The 19,366-nt window shown below is 45.7% G+C and overlaps 1 protein-coding gene across 1 annotated transcript in view; it reads right to left on the bottom strand.

The window, feature by feature from the left end:
• The window catches only part of akap1b (A kinase (PRKA) anchor protein 1b), a 62,277-nt gene that overhangs the window by 18,099 nt on the left and 24,812 nt on the right, over positions 1 to 19,366 (bottom strand). Inside the window, exon 2 of the mRNA XM_072589908.1 lies at positions 5,662 to 7,497. Within this exon, the coding sequence (XP_072446009.1) occupies positions 5,662 to 7,477 (1,816 nt within the window). The 5' untranslated portion in view covers positions 7,478 to 7,497. The remainder of the gene's footprint in view (positions 1 to 5,661; positions 7,498 to 19,366) is intronic.

Genomic DNA, 19,366 nt, shown 5'->3' with positions numbered 1-19,366 from the left:
CATTAAATGGAGTTGAAATGTTACCTATGTTTTTAAATTCAAACACCATGGGCACTGTCATCCATGCCCTACCGGGTAGTACAATCACTCCCTCACAGCACCAGGGACCCGGGGTTTGATTACACCCTCAAGCGGCTGTTTGCACATTCTCCCCACGTCTGCATGAGTTTCCTCTGGGTGCTCCAGTTTCCTCCCACAGTCCAAAGATGTGCAGCTTGGGTGGTTTGGCCAAGCTAAATTACCCACAGTGTCCAGGCCAGGAGGATCAGTCACTGGAAATGCAGGGACAGGAGGGCGTCAGCAGCACACCCATGGGGAGAACACAGGATCAGACAGTAATGAATCAAGTTGCTGACTCACTGCAGGGGAGGGACACCCCGCAGTGCTGAGGGGAGAGGACTCTATTTCGGCTCAGTGACATTGAAGGAATGGCAATATAGTGCCAAGTCAGGATGGTTTGGTGGGTAACAATCAGGGAACAGAGTGGTCACAAAATACACTGGCTGCCCTCGTCCTTCTCACTATCTGAAGTTGGAGTCACAGAGGAGCTTTGGTGAGATACTGCAGTGCCGATGGTACAGAGTGTATAACAGTGCTGGAGGGAGTGGGAGTGACTGCAATGCAGGTGGGAAAAAGAGGGTGAGACTCCCGAGGGGGCGGGTGGAGGGAGAGACCTGGGGAGGGGATTGACACCCCAACCCCCCCCCACGGGTGGTCCTGATAACGGGTGCTGCGTTCTTGGGTATTGGTGGAGCTGCACCCATCCAGGTAAGTGGAGAGTATTCTATCACACACTTGACCTGTGCCTTGGAGGTGGAAGAGAAACTCTGGGGAAAATCGCTCAGTGCAAAATTCCCAGTCACCGCCTGGCTCTAGTAACTGATGTTAACATAGCTGTCCAGTTAATCCGCTGATCAACGCTGACTCCTAAGATGTTGATGGTTGGGTCAGTGAACGGTACAGGAGGATGTTTATAATCGGAAAAAATCAAAACTGTTGCCCCAACATGCCGAGCCTGAATACCAATTGGCATTGCATGAAAACATAAGGTACTGCAGCTTCTGGGAGTTTCAAATGGAACCAAATACTGCAGTGAACAGCTCCCACATCTAACGTCACAGGCTTAGGTGAAGGCTGTTATGAAAGCAGCTGGAAAGCGGGTGGACACAGGAAGCCAGTTTATGGTGCAGCGTGGTCCATTTAAGATTCTGCAGCAGCCTTGCATATGCACACTGCAGAGATCAGCAGGTCTGCCTAGTATGTTGCAGACTGCAGAGAGAGATAGATAGACAAATGACAACACAACCCACAAACCATTACCCAGGGCACTGAAAGAACCTGTATGGTGATGGCCTGTAGCCACAGGAGATTGGCCTTGAGTAACGTACCCATTGGTACTTCAGCAAACAGAGGGGCAGGGCCAACTCTGGAGGCCAGCCTTCATCTTTGGTCAAACCCGCGAGTTGCAGGCAGCCTTCATTACAGATATTTTCGAAGCAGCGTGTTCAGAGAGGTTATTACAAACCTCTGGAGCTGGTGAGACTACAACCTGGGTCTCCTGGCTCAGAGGTAGGGACACCGCAGCACAAAAGCCTGCGGCGTATTTCGTGCCATCAATTGTTTCCAATGTCACAGAACTGGTTGAGCCCGGCTGAGATGGTGGCGATTGCAGACCAAGCCGAAGGTGGATTATCCACCTAGAGCCTTTGGTTGAAAATGAAAGCAAATACTTCAGTCTTGTTCCTGCCGCTTTGAGCCATTCCCATTCCTCCCCACCCCACCCCCCAACACTCAATTAGTGACTGGGATACTCTAGTACCCCATTCTTCCTTTTACTGGCTTACCCACCATCACTTTCCATGACATGAAAGGGCAGGACTGTAGAGCTGTCATTCAATGCGATGACTGGGATAAACACTTAGCTGTCTACCCATGGAGTTGCCATGGAGCAAGCACTGACAATTACCTGGGGCTTCACCCAGTTGGCACCTCCAAGCCTGGTACTGTGGTCTGACGCCACAGTCAATGAGTCAGGGCTTGACAGTAATGGCAGAGTCAGGGATATGTCAGGCCACTGGGTTACACATAATTGTAGAATGAGATACTGATGCCAATGGCCCACTTTGAGCTACTAGACTGGGTTTGAATCTATCCCATTGAGCAGAGTGGTCACGTCACACATCACAATGGAAGTAATCGCAGGTGAAGAGAGGTCCGAGTCATAGAGATGCATAGCACAGTGTTTGCGTCCATTAGTGTATACTATCCAGCTGTGTCAGGGATAAATGCACCTGTGACAGGCACATTAGGGAGGCTAAGGTGAAGGGTCGTCAGTCTTCTCACTCCTCCTCAGAACCAGCCTGGTAGGATCTCCTTCAGGACCTGACTATCTCAGTCAGGAGTGACACGACTAAGCCACTCTTGGTGAAGGACAACAAAGTCCCATAAAGTGCATTGTGCCTTTGTTTGTCTTCACGTCTTTGCACACCACAAGTTTGTGATAATCAGGAGGCAGCTTCCTTACCTATGTCTGACCCAGCACCATGAGATTTCATGGAATCTGGAGTCAATGGTAAAGACTCTTAAGGCAATTCTCTCCCTGCAGCACAGCAGCTCATGTACATGTATTTGGAAAGGCAAGGACTGATTAGAGATAGTCAACATGGCTTTGTGCGTGGGAAATCATGTCTCACAAACTTGATTGTTACTTCTTCAAAAAAAATTCAAAGAAGATTGATGAGGGCAGAGCAGAAGATGTGAGCTACATGGACTTCAGGAAGGCGCTCAACAAGGTTCCCCATGGGAGACTGGTTAGCAAGGTTAGGTCTCATGGAATACAGGGACAACTAGCCATTTGGATACAGAACTGGCTCAAAAGGTAGAAGACAGAGGGTGGTGGTGGAGGGTTGTTTTTCAGACTGGAGGCCTGTGACCAGTCGAGTGCCACAAGGATCAGTGCTGGGTCCTCTACTTTTTGTCACTTACATAAATGATTTGGACGTGAGCATAAGAGGTATAGTTAGTAAGTTTGCAGATGACACCAAAATTGGAGGTGTAGTGGACAGCGAAGAGGGTTACCTCAGATTACAACAGGATCTGGACCAGATGAGCCGAAGGGCTGAGAAGTGGCAGATGGAGTTCAATTCAGATAGATGCGAGGTGCTGCATTTTGGGAAAGCAAATCTTAGCAGGACTTATACACTTAATGGTAAGGTCCTAGGGAGTGTTGCTGAACAAAAAGTCCTTGGAGTGCACGTTCATAGCTCCTTGAAAGTGGAGTCACAGGTAGATAGGGTAGTGAGGAAGGCGTTTGGTATGCTTTCCTTTATTGGTCAGAGTATTGAGTACAGGAGTTGGGAGATCATGTTGCAGCTGTACAGGACACTGGTCAGGCCACTGTTGGAATATTGTGTGCAATTCTGGTCTCCTTCCTATTGGAAAGATGTTGCGAAACTTGAAAAGGGTTCAGAAAAGATTTACAAGGATGTTGCAGGGTTGGAGGATCTGAGCTACAGGGAGAGGCTGAACAGACTGGGGCTGTTTTACCTGGAGCGTCAGAGGCTGAGGGGTGACCTTATAGAGGTTTACAAAATTATGAGGGGCATGGAGAGGATAAATAGACAGTCTTTTCCCTGGGGTCGGGGAGTCCAGAACTAGAGGGCATAGGTTTAGGGCGAGAGGGAAAAGATATAAAAGAGACCCAAGAGGCAACTTTTTCACACAAAGGGTGGCACATATGTGGAATGAGCTGCCAGAAGAAGTGATGGAGGCTGATACAATTGCAACATTTAAGAGGCATTTGGATGGGTATATGAATAGGAAGGGTTTGGAGGGATATGGGCTGGGTGCTGGCAGGTGGGACTAGATTGGGTTGGGACATCTGGTCGGCATGGACAAGTTGGACCAAAGGGTCTGTTTCCATGCTGTGCATCTCTATGACTGTATGCCAATCAGATATCATAACCTTATTAATTCCATTTGCCAGCACTTGGCCCATATCCCTCTAAACCCTTCCTATTCATACACCCACCAAGAATCTTTTTAAAATGTTGTTATAATTGGTACTAGCTTCCATCACTTCCTCTGGCATCTCATTCCATACACGTACCACCCTCTGCGTCAAAAAACTGTCCCTTAGGTCTCTTATATCTTTCCCCTTTCACCTTAAACCTATGTCCTCTAGTTCTGGACTCACCCACCCCAGGGAAAAGGTCTTATCTATTTATCCTATCCATGCCCCTCATGATTTTATAAATCTCTAAGGTCACCCCTTAACTTCCAAAACTCCAGGGAAAACAGCCCCAGCCTATTCAATCTCTCCCTATCTCAAACTCTCCAACCCTGGAAACGTCCTTGTACATTTTTTCTGAACCCTTTCAAGTTTCACAACATCTTTCCGATAGGAAGGAGACCAGAATTGCATGCAATATTCCACAAGTGGCCTTACCAATGTCCTGTCCAGCTGCAACATGACTTCCCAACTCCTGTACTCAATGCTCTGACCAATGAAGGAAAGCATACCAAACACCTCCATTTCACTATCCTATCTACCTATGACTCTGCTTTCAAGGAACTATGAACCGGCACTGCAAGGTCTTTGTTCAGCAACGCTCCCTAGGACCTTACGATTAAGTGTGGAAGTCCTGCTCTGATTTGCCTTTCCAGAATGTAGCACCTCATATTTATCGAAATTAAACTCCATCTGCCACTCCTCAGCCCATTTGCCCATCTGGTAAAGATCCTGTTGCGCGCTGAGTTAACCTTCTTCACTGTCCACTACACTTCCAATTTTGGTGTCATCTGCAAACTTACTAACGATACCTCTTATGCTCGCATCCAAATCATTTATGTAAATGACAAAAAGTAGAGGGCCCAGCACAGATCCTTGAGGCACTCCACTGGTCAGAGGCCTCCAGACTGAAAAACGACCCTCCACCACCATCTTCTACCTTCGCCAGTTCTGTATCCAAATGGTTAGTTCTCCCTGTATTCCAAGAGATCTAACCTTGCTAACCAGTCTCCCATCAAATGGATTCTGGGTAATTCAAGATGGAGGACAGGGAAAAAAATTGAGGCTATAAGAGCTGCTCCATTTTTTTTGAGGTATTTAGGTGTTGAGCTCTGAGGAATGAGGGCCAATCTCATTGAAGCTTACAAAATATATAGTGGTACAATGCTTCCCCAGTTAGAGGGTTTAGAGCCAGGGACACAACTTCAAAATAAGGAGAAGCTTTTTATTGTAAACTTTTGGAATTTGCTATTTCAGAGGATTGTGACAGCTCAGTGTTGAGAAAGAGAGATTGAGAGGAGATTTTTAAATACCAATAAATAGGGATAAGTTGTCAGCATGAGAAAAGGCATTGAAGTGAATAATGGGGATTCTATGATTGTGTTTTTATGATTCTAACAGCTGCAATCTTATTGAATAGTGGAGAAGTCTTATTGGGCCAAATGACCTACTTTTGCTCCCCACATCAAGACTGCAAAAGGTAATGCTGCTACACTAGGTGACTCCATCCCAGATACAATGGATCAGAGAGAATGAAAAAGGAGCCCGTGCAAAACAAAACAGTCACGAGAAAATCTCAAGCACTCAAAACGCAAGTCAGGTTGATCCCAGGCCCACCATATTCATGTTCTGTACAGCTGTTGCCATCTTACCTCCAGAATGATCAAACTCCATTTCGAGACACAATTGGGAACTCCCATCAGCACCTTCTTCTGCACGTCCTCCATTGGCATAGGTCACCTTAGTTCCCTGATGTCCCAGTGGTCCATGCCTATGTTTTGGATCCTGCTCTGGGGGAGTTCTTCCAGTCACAGAGTCTCGCAGAGCATCTGTTTTCTGATGTTCTGTGGCAGGTGTTACCTTGGTGTGCATAGGCTCCTCTGCTCCTGCCCCGAAGTGGCAAACACTGCTACCAACATCCCCTGCTGTGGCATTCGATTTATCCAAATGTTTATTCAGATTAGGCTGCACGTCCTCTGTGGTGTGGTGGTTCTGGTCTCCCTCATTCATACAATCCTTTGGAACATTTCCTCTTGTCCCAGATTCTCCCAGTGCCATTTCAGGCTCCTCAAGCTTTTCCTCACAGCTCAGTTCCAGGTGACCTTTGGACACCACACGACTACTCAATGCGTCTTGGTGGTTCTTTAGGTCGTCTGAAGCTGCACTGCCTTCTGGTAGGTCCTCCCCGATCGCCCCATCTTCGGAATGGCAGCCAGAATCTTCCGCTGTCAGGTTCGCCTCTTCCGAGGACTTCCTGGACACAATGGGAGTGGGATGCTCTATGGCAAATCCGCCCTGTTCACCCTCTCCATCAGGTTTGGAAAGCTCTCCAACCGCTCTCTCCAGCCTCTGGACAACGCTGGTCCCGGTAACAGAGTGCTCCTCTTCATTGACCCTCCGTACCTCATCGGCTCCTGGGTCCCTGCTGAGGAGATCTGCAGTGGCAGGGGCATTCGCGAATTTGCTTCCCGTTGCCCCAGTTTCACACACTCCCGCCACACAGGGGTCCAACTGAGAAGCGAAGAGTTCCTGCTTCGCCGCAGTTATCACCTCGGAGATCAAGCCGGCAGCCGCCACCTCAATCTCATCCCGAGCAGCGTCCTTCACGATCAAATCGGCGGGCAAGCCATTCCTGATGAGAGCAGAGTCTTTGAGAGGTTGGCTTTCCCGGTTGGAATCCTGGCAGGGACCGGTTGAAGTCAGGAACGGGCTGAGGCTAATGTTGTTGAGGGTGGTCTTGAAGCAGGGGGGTTCAGTCAGATTGCCTGCGTTTTCACCCTCGGGCTCAGGCCTTTCCATGTTGGGATGGTCATTCACCGGGGGCTCACATTCGGCGACACTGAGATTGGACAGAGCTCTGCTGTTGCCCATCTCTGTTTCCGGGCTAACAGAGGACTTTGGGACGGGGAAAGGGGTGGGCGTCTTCACCACGCCGCATACTGGGGGCTGCCAGTTCTCAGAGGGGTCACTGCTGATTTTGTCCATCAGCTGATGGGGGTAGCTTTCCTTCTCGGCCTTGGGTGACGTCTGGAGGGGACCTTGCACGTTGGACATGAACAGAACCTCTTGAGATCGGGGCGAGGAGTCCAGAAGCAGCATTTGAACGTTGGTTTCCGCACTGGCGTCACATTTATCTGTCAATAGGCACGAACTGCTCTTGGCTCCTTCCGAATGCTCTGAAGTTTCAACCTGTAGAGCTGGCACCAATTTCAGCGAGTGGTCCACACTTTCATCGATCTTTTCCTCACTGGTGATTGTTAATCCGGCTATTGTATCAAAATCCTGGAGATCCTTGGGGGCTGTGTAATGCTCTCTTCCATCGGCCTTGGCGATGGATTCAGGTGCAGGGGTAAGTTTAGCTTTGCTGTGACCACCTGGGCGAGCTTTCTTCCTGGTGATGTACCACCACCAACCAATGAGGGCCAGCACCCCGGGCAGAGTATATGGAAAGATAGCTCGGAACCTCATCCTGGTATCTTGTCACTCATCTGAAAAACCAACATGTCAGCTGTCAATACATGGAATTGCTCACTGTGTTAATATTTTAATTAATGCAGGATATATGTAATAGTGGACCTGCACTGGGGATGAGATCGCATTGGACCTCTACACTGTCCCACGGTGAGGGTTTCACGTTCAGACTAGTGTGCCCTGTTGCTTTACACTGACACAACATACTAAAGTCAATTTCTCCTTTTGGGAAAGGATGTGAGGAAGAGAAAAGATTAATTTGCTAATTACCTCATGTCAGCTCAAAAATAGTACCCATTGCTCTCTCCAATCAAGGTTCCTGCAGTACAAAGGACAATACACACAGACACTGCCTGATCTTCCCCACCATGGCTACTCTGACACTGTTTAGTCTGAACATGAGGGATGGCTAACTTCAGTAGCAAATGACTTTATTAGGCAACTACTAAAGAATACAGAGTACAAGTGTTCTCTGCCAAATGGCTCCTTGCCCTGAGCAGAGCTGGCAGGAGCTCTACGAGGTTCCTGAACGTGGTTCTGTGCAGCCATTCTAACAATGAAGATAAAGTTTGTGATCATTTTCCACAGTCCTTCAATTATTATTCTGGACTTAGTACAAGAGAGGATTCCTGCAACAAATTTTGAATTTGTGCGAATTTGAGATACACTTGCACAATTGTGAAAGACAAGCAGATTGAAACAGAGGGGTTCCCAGTGACCTGTTCATTGGAACATGGTTGACAATCCGCAAGGAACTGATTTTCCATACCATTCCTCAGGAGGTAGTCGATAAACTAAATGTTGTTTATTTACCCCACACAGGAAACCTCTGCCACAGTGGTCCCACCCTTTCCAATAACACGGCACACTTCAAATGAGACAAATATGTGGCACACCCACTTCTTTTCAGCAGAATTGACTGCTCATAAAGTGTCATATTTACTACCATTATGGTCTTACGAAAAAGGATTGCAGCACAGTACATGCAACAAGCTAAAAAAGCAGCAAATCCATTAATGTTTCAAACTGGGTTTACATGGCTTTTTATTAACTCTGCACAAAATTTAAATGACAGTTCTCATGGCACACTGGTTGAAAACTACCGTGCAAGTAGCAATTCCCCCTTTGTTACCAGTGCTCTTTGACTGTAGCAATGGGTAAGTTGCATGACACAGGTGATTAGCCACATCAGAAGCTTACCACCTATACAGCAGCAATTGGTGCAATTTACAATAAGAACTCTGGGTCAAATATAGAAGCCTTCCCAAGAAATTCAGGGTTTGAAAACCTTTGCTGGCATAGGTTCTAGTGGTCACGGATCTGCAACTCTGGATACAGGCAGCTCCCAACAATTGCCCCTCCCTGAAAACTTTGCAATCCCACCGTAGTGTTTGCATTGTAATACAACAGTTTTAATTCTTATCAAAAAGGATTAAAAATTCCAATTGTGAACCTTTGAAGCAAGGAAGGAAGAAAAAAAGTGGATGAGTATTTGCAGCCAGTATTGCGGCTTAGATTAGATTTCCTACAGTGTGGAAACAGGCCCTTCAGCCCAACAGGTCCATGTCGACCCTCTGAAGAGTAACCCACCCAGAGACTGACCCTATATTTACCCCTGACTAAGCCATCTAACACTATGGACAATTTAGCATGGACAATTCACCCAACCTGCACATCTTTGGATTGAGGGAGGAAACCAGAGCACCGGGAGGAAATCCACACAGACACGGGGAGAATGTGCAAACTCCACACAGACAGTTGCTGGAGGCGGGAATCGAACCTGGGTGACTGATGCTGAGGCAGCAGTGCTAACCACTGAGCCACCATGCCGCCCCTTTATTTTTTTCCCCCCAATATTTCTTGCTCCCGCTCAGTCTGACGTTTGGGGATTGTGTGTCTGTCCAGACCCTACGGTGAGCTCAGTAATACTGAATTATCTGAGACTGCTTCGTGAGGTATCTCAACATTCAAAAAAGAATGTGTCAGGAGGTGAAATGCTAGAAATCTCAAACAAATACCTCCTCAGTTGCTTTGAGCAGAAATCAAATCCAGGCTCTATGTGGGAGAGGGGAGACCAAGCATCAATCGAGTTACTGGGTTAGGGAAGAGGGCGATTTTCAATTTTTATTTGTTTCTAGTGACATCTAGGAACTGACAATTGCCCCTCGATGGAAACCAATTCCCAGTGTTCGGTCTGTGGACAGTCTGCTCAAATTAAAAGCCAGCATCTGGAGAGAGGCTTGAGAGGTATTGCATTTTGTTGCAACAGCAAGCGCAGTTTGAGAAGTTACTTTATTGGCTGTCAATTCTTTGGAAAGGCACATCAACTCTGCGCATAACTGAGGCATTGCCATCTTGGTATAAACTAGAAAGGCAGCTATCCCTCCCACTCTCCAGTAAAGAGCAGGACAGAGAGAACAGTCGCTGAAAAACCATAGGTGGCATCACTCAAAACAGCTTTAAACTATAATTGCATAGGCTGGGTTCATATATCTAGGAAGGTGTACATAGCTCCTCCAGCACCTACACTGATGGGCTACAGGAGGGTCAAAAGCTTAAAGTACACAGATTACCCCAAATAACTGAGCAACAGTTTACAGTAAACCTTATTAGTGCAGGAGATCACACAAACAAATTAACGTTAGGCTAAATTCCACTGAATATTTTCGAGGTTAAAAACAAATCAGATAAAGGTGCCATTAAGGTAATGACTCGCGCTTTGTTTTGCTTCTGCTCTCAATTACCAATAGCATTAATTCGAAATCCAACTTTGTACTGGTCAGAATGACAGTAATCAGTCCTACAAGACAAACTGCCCTCTGCGCCAAATCAATAAACAGACCAAATCAAAGAAGAGACAGAAAAATACACCTAACTTTATTCTGAATACTATTGCTTCAAAAAGAATTCACTGCTTCACTGAAGTCCATTACTAACATCCGGTAAAATGCAACCAAATTCAGGGAGGGTCTAATGTTGCAAATATAGCTCTATTCAGTCTTCATTCCAACCGCTTCCACTGGGCCTTCTCCCATCACACAGGGTCTCTACACTCAATCTTCCCTTTGTCGAACTTCCTCATCCATAGCTGACATTTAGCGTACAGTTTTACCCAACCATTGGACATGCTTCAGCAACGACAGCCCCAAACCCTTAGTTTCTCTCTTTTCACTCTCCAAACCCCCTTTTAAGACACTTCATAAAACCAAAAAGCTTTAGTCAAAGAGGTTATTTTCTCCTGGACTTCCTTCATGCCCTCATTGTTAGGTTTCAGTTTATAATGTCCCTACGAAGGCTATGGGATATTTTAATAACTTGAAAAGGGTCAATGTCAATACAAACAACTGCTATAGATGCCATGGTCAGACAAGGCATCTTGCTGAATGAACATTAAATTTTGAATGGACAATTGGAACGGACTGCTGTCCAATCACAAGTACACTTGGAGCCCTCACTACTCTTTACAGGTCAGCATAGTGGTTGAGTGGTTAGCACTGCTGCCTCACAGCACCAGGGACACAGATTCAAATCCGCCCTTGGGCGACTGTCTGTGTGGTGTTTGCACATTCTCCCAATACCTGGATGGATTCCTTCTGGGTGCTCTGGTTTCAGTCCACAGCCCAAAGGTGTGCAGGTTAGGTGGATTGTGGGAGTACAGGATACAGTAGGGGTCTGGGTGGGATTCTCTCAGGGTTGGTGTGGACTCAAATGGGTCGAATGGCTGCCTTCCACACAATAGCGATTCTATGACCTGAGCGCACAGAACTCATTACAGCAGAACTGACTATAACGCAGTGGTTCCGTTCTCATGCAACCCAGTGTTAGACAAAATTCATGTAAGAGCAGCACCATTTAAACCAATGGGACTGGAATCGCATTATAACAATACACCCTTGAAAACTTCACACTTTAGAAAGTGTCCCTAATTTGTCTATAGTGCTGTAGCAAACTCATGTTAATGAAAAATGCATTATAGCAGAACGACCTGTATTAGCCATGTTGGAGTACCTTTACACATCACTAAACTCCATCCTGTGCTCAAACGTACCACACAAATTGAGCCAATAAGTTCCCTTCCCTCAACATCTTAGTCGAGCAATCTGTCAGTGGGTTCTCCACTATCTACCACAAGCCAATGTTCACCGGTCAACAATCTGTCCCACAGTGACACGCTATCACACAAAGCCAGTCTGAGACATCTGCCCGATGCCAAGACAGGGCACATTAAAGAAAAACTGTCCTGAGAGATAATGGCTACCCTAACCGTCACTTGCTTTATGCCATGGCAACTCATGACAGGCCCCTCTGGCTACCACTCTCGTTCCTGTGAAAGGCGCCCAGTGTTTCACAGGTTACCCTCAATGTGGAAGGGGTCTCAAAAACTGGAGCATCAGACTGCTAACCCACAATAAGCCTAAGTGGTACCCTCCATGGACACAATGCTACTGTCAATCCAAAAAGATCTTCTGCCCACTACACAAATGAATCGTGGGGTTTAAGAGTTTCAATGCTGGTTTGATGCCAGGTATATAGGGGGTACCCAATAACCAGCAGCCCATATTAAATGATAAGCCTTATTGACTGCCCGCAGTAGGCAGCATGTTCAAAATGCACAGGACACAATTCTACAACTTTACAGCATTTACAGAAGACTCGAGACTGTGCCAAGAATCACACTGGGAAATTAATATAAAATCAGTCAGGCTCTCAGCATATCATTTATTTGACCTGGAGACATGTATTCACACGGTGCACCATGCAGTCAGAAGGAGTTCACACATACGCTGAGCAGTTTTCTTGGAGGTGGTCAGTCCTCACCTCATTCCCCATGGTAACATCCCAACCTGTCTATTTACCTGGTTGAAGGTTAATCAGCTAACCAAGACCGCCCATGAGCAAGTCCTGCTCCATCTCCATCTCAACAATGGTTGAGCCAATCAACATTCTCTTCCCAAGTTGTTTAAATTGGTGCTCCCTGTCATAGTTTAGCTTCTTACCTCCTCACCCTGATGAGCAAAAGACAAAAAGTTGCAGCTTTCTCTCTGTTTGGCAAGGTTCAAGTTCTATATATAAAACCAAGCAATTAACAAGTGTCAGTTTGCTTGAATACCGGCCACAATAAATTTCATTTTCCTTGGACCAGTTGGAAATAAAAACATTTGGGGCCCTCTTGTGATGCACTCAGTCTCACCTACTCCAGAGGTAATGCGATAGTAACTCTGAACATATTGGCTGAAACTGTTTTAGAAATTAGCTTCACTGTGGTTTGACACCCCCCAGTCTGTTACCAGTGCTAGTGTCCTAAGTCTTAGAGTGGACACATCATTTTTGGAACTGGATATTAAATGGAGGCCCTTCTCCACACATGCGGGATGATATGACAATCCCTCTGACACTTGCAAAACTCCCTATTTCTCCTTGTTCAAAGCACCACCCCTCAAATACCCCAGAGTCACTCAGCAATTGCGTCATGTACCATTTGTGGAATCTCACACAGAGAACTGACCAGCTGCATTTACCTACACTGATAACCAAATCCTAAAATAAAACGTGATTCGTCAGATGAGAGTACTTTGGGAACATCAACACATGGTGCAGTATTAATACAAGCTCTTAATTTCTCAGCCCATTTTGTGCTCTCAGAGAATAGAACAGTACAGGAACTGGCCTACCTTACTGCTGGCCACAATGGCATTGTAACTAGTCCCATCTGCCAGCATGTGACCCATATCCCTCTATTCCCTCGGAGAGAGTGAGGGATGCTGGAGATCAGAGACGAGAGTATGGTGCTGGAAAAGCACAGCAGGTCAGGCAGCATCCGAGGAGCAGGGAATCAAAGTTTCAGGTCTAAGCCCTTCAACAAGGATGAAGCTTGTGGGTCGGGGCTGAGAGATAAATGGGAGGGGGGTGGACTTGGGGGGGGGGGGGGGAGGCAGCTGGGAAAGCGATAGGTAGATGAAGGGGAGGGAGAAGGTGATAGGTCAGAGTAGGGCAGACTCCCCCCTTCCACTCCAAGGACATGCAGGTCCTGGGCCTCCTCCACTGCCAAACCATTAGCATCCGACACCTGGAGGAGGAACGCCTCATATTCCGCCTTGGGACCTTGCAACCACAATGGGAATAATGTGGATCTCAACAGCTTCCTCATTTCCCCTCCTCCCACATTATCCCAGTCCAAAGCCTCCAACCCGGCATCGCCCTCCAGACCCGCCCATCACTGCCCCCTCTAACCTATCACTTTCCCATTTATCTCTCAGCCCTAACGCACAAGGCCCACTCCTGATGAAGGGCTGTTGCCCGAAATGTCGACTTTCCCGCTCCTCATCAATTTATCCCACAGTGTCCAACGTTCTAGTGAAAACAATTTAAGTTTGTCTAATCCTTATTGCTAAGGCACTCCACCATCCAATTGTAGTCTGACAGTAATGTAATTACTTCGGAGGAGCACAGCCTGAAACATTGTACTAATGGAAAGCCTCACATGCTCAGTCCCAGGACAGTCAGCAAAACTCTGGACAGCAAACTAAAACAGGACACACATTCCTTTCCCTTCATGGACAGACTCACAACACTGCTAGGCTGAAACAGATGACAAGTGCTTCAGGGGCAGGTTGCACAGTTTTGTTTTACACATTGCTACAAAAAAATTTTTTTTAAAACCCACACAACCCACTGCCTGCCCATCTTCCCCTGTCAGACACAGCTTCAAGAGCCAAGATTTCATTTTTAAAAATTGTACCTAGAAACTGGTTCAAGGAAGGTTTACTGATAATGTTCAGCAGAATGAGTGAACTCACCTAAAGCTTTCTGAGGGGGGAAGCTCAGTGTGCTTAAGGTTATCAGAGTAAGCAGTTCGAAAATGATTTGCCATAAAACACTTCTGTCAAGGTCAAGTTGTCAGGATAATCCCAGCGTTGTGACTAATGGCAGTGCCCAAAAAAAACCCCGACATACCACACTGCTTTCAGTTTGATGCATATGACATGCAGAAAGTCAAAATTTACACCCAAGAATAGCAATACCTTTTCCCCTTCCAACGTTTACACCACCACAAACACACATCCTTTAACTTCAATTATTCTCAACAACTGTGCGGGCAGTCACCACCTGCCCTCATTAACTCTCTCAGCTGACGGAGAGACCTCACTGGCTATTGCTGTGTAAAGTTACATTCATGTACTGCAGCAGAAAGTCAGACATGTACAAAGTGACAGACATTTAACACCAAGGTGATCCATCCATGTATAAACTGAAGCTATGCAACTACGCTACAACAGTGTAGCTAAGCAGTCGATTTATGGCAAGGTTGGAAAGAGTTAGTTACTTGAGCACAATGAGCTCCACAAGGTCAAAGAGGGGACAACAGAAGTGTATGCTATTCTGCAGTTAATTAATTATGCATGCAACCACTTGCAGGAAGACAACGTTGCAAGTCTTTGGCACCACAATCGTCTCAAGATTGAGACCACCTGCAATCAACAGAAAGGACAGCAAGGTTTGGTGTTAACACCCCTTATGCAACAAATGTGACAAAATGATTCAAGTAAATGTGCTTTAGGCTGTTAAACCATGATAAATGAAGATTGAAATGCAGCATTTGTTGGCCGCCTCATATTAAATAGTGAGTTTAACCTTGCCTATTAAAGGATAAATGTTAGAAGTACACAACAGATTCATAAGCAACAGATCTGATAACTTAGGTGGTACCAGGCATTGCTCAGTGCATGCCATTCTCACCTGAGCCAAACTTCTGGGCTCAAATCCCATTGCTCTGGAGAGGTCTGCACTAAATCCAGGTTGGACTCCAGTGCAACACTGAGGGAATGACATGGGAAAGGAGATGCTGTCTCTTGATATTAAACCAGGATCTTGTCTGTCCTACGCAGTGACGTAAAAGATCCGTGAGCACTAACTGCTAAGCAGATTTCAGAATTCACCGTATGTCTACCTCCTCGAGCCATCCACCATCACCTACAAATCGACTTGGCCAATGCGATTGCCATTACAACAGTGGTTATGCTTCAAAAAAAAACACGCAAGTCGCTCCAAGTTGTTTTTGGGGCACCATGAGGTCAGGAAAGCTTTTTTTCTCCAAAAGAAAAGCCCATTTCCTCACTCCACATAGTCGCACCAGCTACAATAATCAGAATTATGAAGCACCCATCTCCTATTTGTTAGTGAACCCTAAGCCAGTTTGTTGGTCAGCTTTTCACTCCCAAAGTAATGTTGATGGGACGAGCCGCAGAATTTAGCCTGGTGTTTAAGCAGACTTATGTGCTGATTCTTCAGCACAATGCAACTTTTAAGTAGCTGCATCACGTTTAAATTCATGACTTCCAGTCCAGCCACCTCTCCAAAAAGGAAAGAAAAACTACTTAGTAATCTCTTTCCTGATGGCTGCATTATTTTTGTAGTCGAACCCAGTTGAGTCTGACTCCAGCTATCATATTTCAGGCGGTGCAATCCTGTCACAAGTCGCCAATGTCTGGCCCAACAAGCGTTGGGAAAGTCACTCTGCTCTGGCTAGTGGTCAGCTCTCAGCCAGAAGCAAGCTGAGAGAGTCTGAAAACTCAAAAGCCTCAGTCACTATGCTTTCATGCAAAATCAACGACTGTGCCCAAACTTAGGAACACTCAGGTGAGGTGTGCTGGAGCTCCAAAATAACAATACGCAATCATATCTCTAAGTCTTGAAAATAAATGGGATTACTAAACGCGTGCTTAACAGGACAAAGACAGACTTCACTTGACTAATCAGCACCAGCCCCTTATTAACAAGTTCCTGGCTCCACAGACTCCAGAGTTCCTTAAATAAAGTTGCCTTAAAAGTCCACTTACATTTGCATTGCCTGTTCTTCAGAGCACTTTTATTTAAATATTGATGCATGTGCGCATTACACACTTCTGAGAGAAGAGGCAAAGTTATGCTTAAGTTATTGGTTCCTTTTTTAACCAAGCATTCTTTAGCTCAACTAATTATAGCAACTTTTGATCCTGATTCAAGGATATTGGAGTCTGCAGCTAAGACAATGTACGTCATCTGCTGACAATTCTTGCACTGGTTGATGCAACTCTACACATTTTCATATACACTTTCCTCCAAACTGACTCCCCTCAGTCTCATGTGGGTTTGTTTGCAATTTGTGGCCGTTCTGCATTCTCTCCCTCACTACTGCTGCCAATAATTTAACTCAGCTTTGACGGAGCTGCAGGAGCACAGCGAGCAACTATAGCCGCTCGCCTGAAAGCTGGCAGATGTGAGCTTTTGCTCAAAGTGCCTTCACAGAAAGCAGTGGAGGAGCAGAAGGGATTTTCTAAAACCTCAGTCTGAGTGCCAATGAAGTATTGCCTGTCAACCAGGACTATGCATGCTAACTCACCAATCTTGCTTCACAGGCAGCACCCGAGCAGGAGAATCGACGTTTCGGGAACAAGCCCTTCTTCAGGGATGCCCGAAACGTCAATTCTCCTGCTCCTCGGACGCTGCCTGGCCTGCTGGGTTTTTCCAGCACCACATTTTTCAACTCTGGTCTCCAGCATCTGCAGTCCTCACTTTCTCCCAATCTTGCTTCACAGTCAAAGTCTGAGTTAGGAGCAGTTTGACAGGACGAAAGAGGTAATGTCTAACAAAGGGACTAAGCCATTTAGCCCTCGGCCAGTTTGACCATTTAGTTCAAACACTGATTTACATGAGAATGTACTGACCAAACTCTTCCTTCACATCTTCCATCAACTCCCCAACCTCAGTAGCTTTCTGTGGGGAAAATCCCAATTTCCAGTGTTCTCTTGTGGAGAAGTATTTCTAGACCTCATCCTTGGACAGCTTTCGGTTGTGCCACTTTGCCCGAAGAACTTGCTTCATTCCCCCTCTACTCTACTGCAATCTTTAATCTCCTCAAAGTTATTTCAATTGCCCCCAAACCTTCAAGACTCAAAGGAATATGCAACCTCTGTTATTAGTTAAACCTCTTTTTTAAAGCTCTATTATTGTGACAAATCTGCACCTTCCCCGTCCAAGGCCAATAAGTCTGCTTGAAGTGGTGATATCCAGTGCCAAATGCTGTTACAATGTGAAGATATGGGGAAATAGCCTCAGTTAAAGCAGACACTGGCCATCTGTGCATCACTTCCCATTTTAATTGCATACCAAGTGGCTTCGAACACTTTGTGGTACAGGTTGTGTAGCCTGTCATTAACATGTCTGGTGACATCAGAACCAAATCCAATAGCAGAACTTTAAAATGGGACTTGCTGTGAAAATACTAGTTCACAGGGAGAAGGTGGGAAAGCCAGTAATGAAATGGCACTGAAAAAGCACAGTGCTTTCTATTTCCTCCTCCTTCCTTTGAAATGCTCTGTTAAATAACAATACCGTCAGAAACTTGGATCCTGATCAATACAAAAAAAATTCTTTAAACCCAACTTCAGCTGAAATTTCTTTTCACTGGAGATGGCTAGTCCAGTGGAATTGTAGGCGTGACAACAGTCCAACACCACAGCAAGTTTTAAATTAGCTAGCACCACCTTTCGACTATTCACCTGTTTTCTTTAGACGTTTAGGGGAAGGTCTGATGGAAGTCTTCAAAGGTATGAACAGAAAAAGACAGGGTAGATAAACTACATCCACCTGTTGGGAGATTTTAGAAACTGAGTGAAAATTAGGGCCAGACCAGTTCATGAGAGATGTTAAGAAGCACTTCCACACAGAGTGGTAGAGGTTTAGAACTCTTCCACAATTAAAGTTGTCAATTATCTATCTCAGTTTTAAAATTATGTTAAGCAAAGATATTAAGGGATATGGGCTAAAGGCAGATATACGGAGTTAAGGCCCAGACAAGCCATGATCTAATTGAATGGTGGAACAAGTTCGAGGGGCTGAATGACCTACTCCTGTTCCTCTACTCATAAGTGAACATTGGAGGCAGATTCTATCTGCTTTCTGGCCATCCTGAATGTTTCACTTCTGAAACAGTGACGTTAAAATGTTGGAACTGTAAGTTTGACAAAAACAGCACAGACCTGTCAAAAATGGTAGAAAATATTTACTGTTTATACTGTTGTACCAAATCTTTTAACCAAAAAACAAAGCTGGCCTTTTTCATACCCTACTTATAGATCTATTGTCACAACAGTAAATTTATATAGCATCTTCCCTCATCTCAAGGGATCCCAAAGTGCTTTACAAACTCTTGGGAGGTATAGTCACTGCTTTAATGTAGGAATTACGGTAAGCAATTTGCACATAGCAAGCTCCAACAGTCTATGTAATAAACAATCATCTGCATTAGTCCTGCTCACTTAAGGGTAAAGCATCATCTCAGGAGACACCTCAATAATGCCGAAGAGTTTATGCCACCTGCCCAGAGTCCAAGGGATTTCTGTTTCATGTTGCATATGAAAGACTGCACCTCCAAGAGTGAAGCACTACACAGGGGGTTGGCAGGATATACACAAGTACTTAGCAGTCAATTAAACTCTTGAAATATGGTCACTACTGTAATTTAGGAAATGACGATCTGCGGAAGACTGGCAGTCCGGCCTGAGCCTTCTCCATAGCCAAGTGGAACCCAAGGCAGGAGAGAGAAAGTGAGAGGGAGAGCGAGAGCGTGCGCAAGAGAGAGACACCGCAGATGGCACTACCAATTACGACCAACTACCACGACCAGCCATGATCACATTGAATGGCAGAGCAGGCTCAAAGGGCTAAATGGCCTACGCCTGGATCGAATAAAAGAGAGCAAGCAACATTCTAATGGGGGGAAAAAAAAAGAGATAAAAACCTCCACAAAACGACGACCAGAAGAGGTTTAGAACACTTTTCCACCAAAGGCAGTAGATGCTGAATCGCTTGTTAATTATTTTCTGCACCAGTTCAGCACCAGTTAGT

The sequence above is a fragment of the Chiloscyllium punctatum genome, chromosome 19, assembly GCF_047496795.1.
Source record: "Chiloscyllium punctatum isolate Juve2018m chromosome 19, sChiPun1.3, whole genome shotgun sequence".
Classification (NCBI taxonomy): Eukaryota; Metazoa; Chordata; class Chondrichthyes; order Orectolobiformes; family Hemiscylliidae; genus Chiloscyllium; species Chiloscyllium punctatum.
Note: the sequence above shows the minus strand (reverse complement) of the source record. Positions and strands in the feature narration are given on the sequence as shown.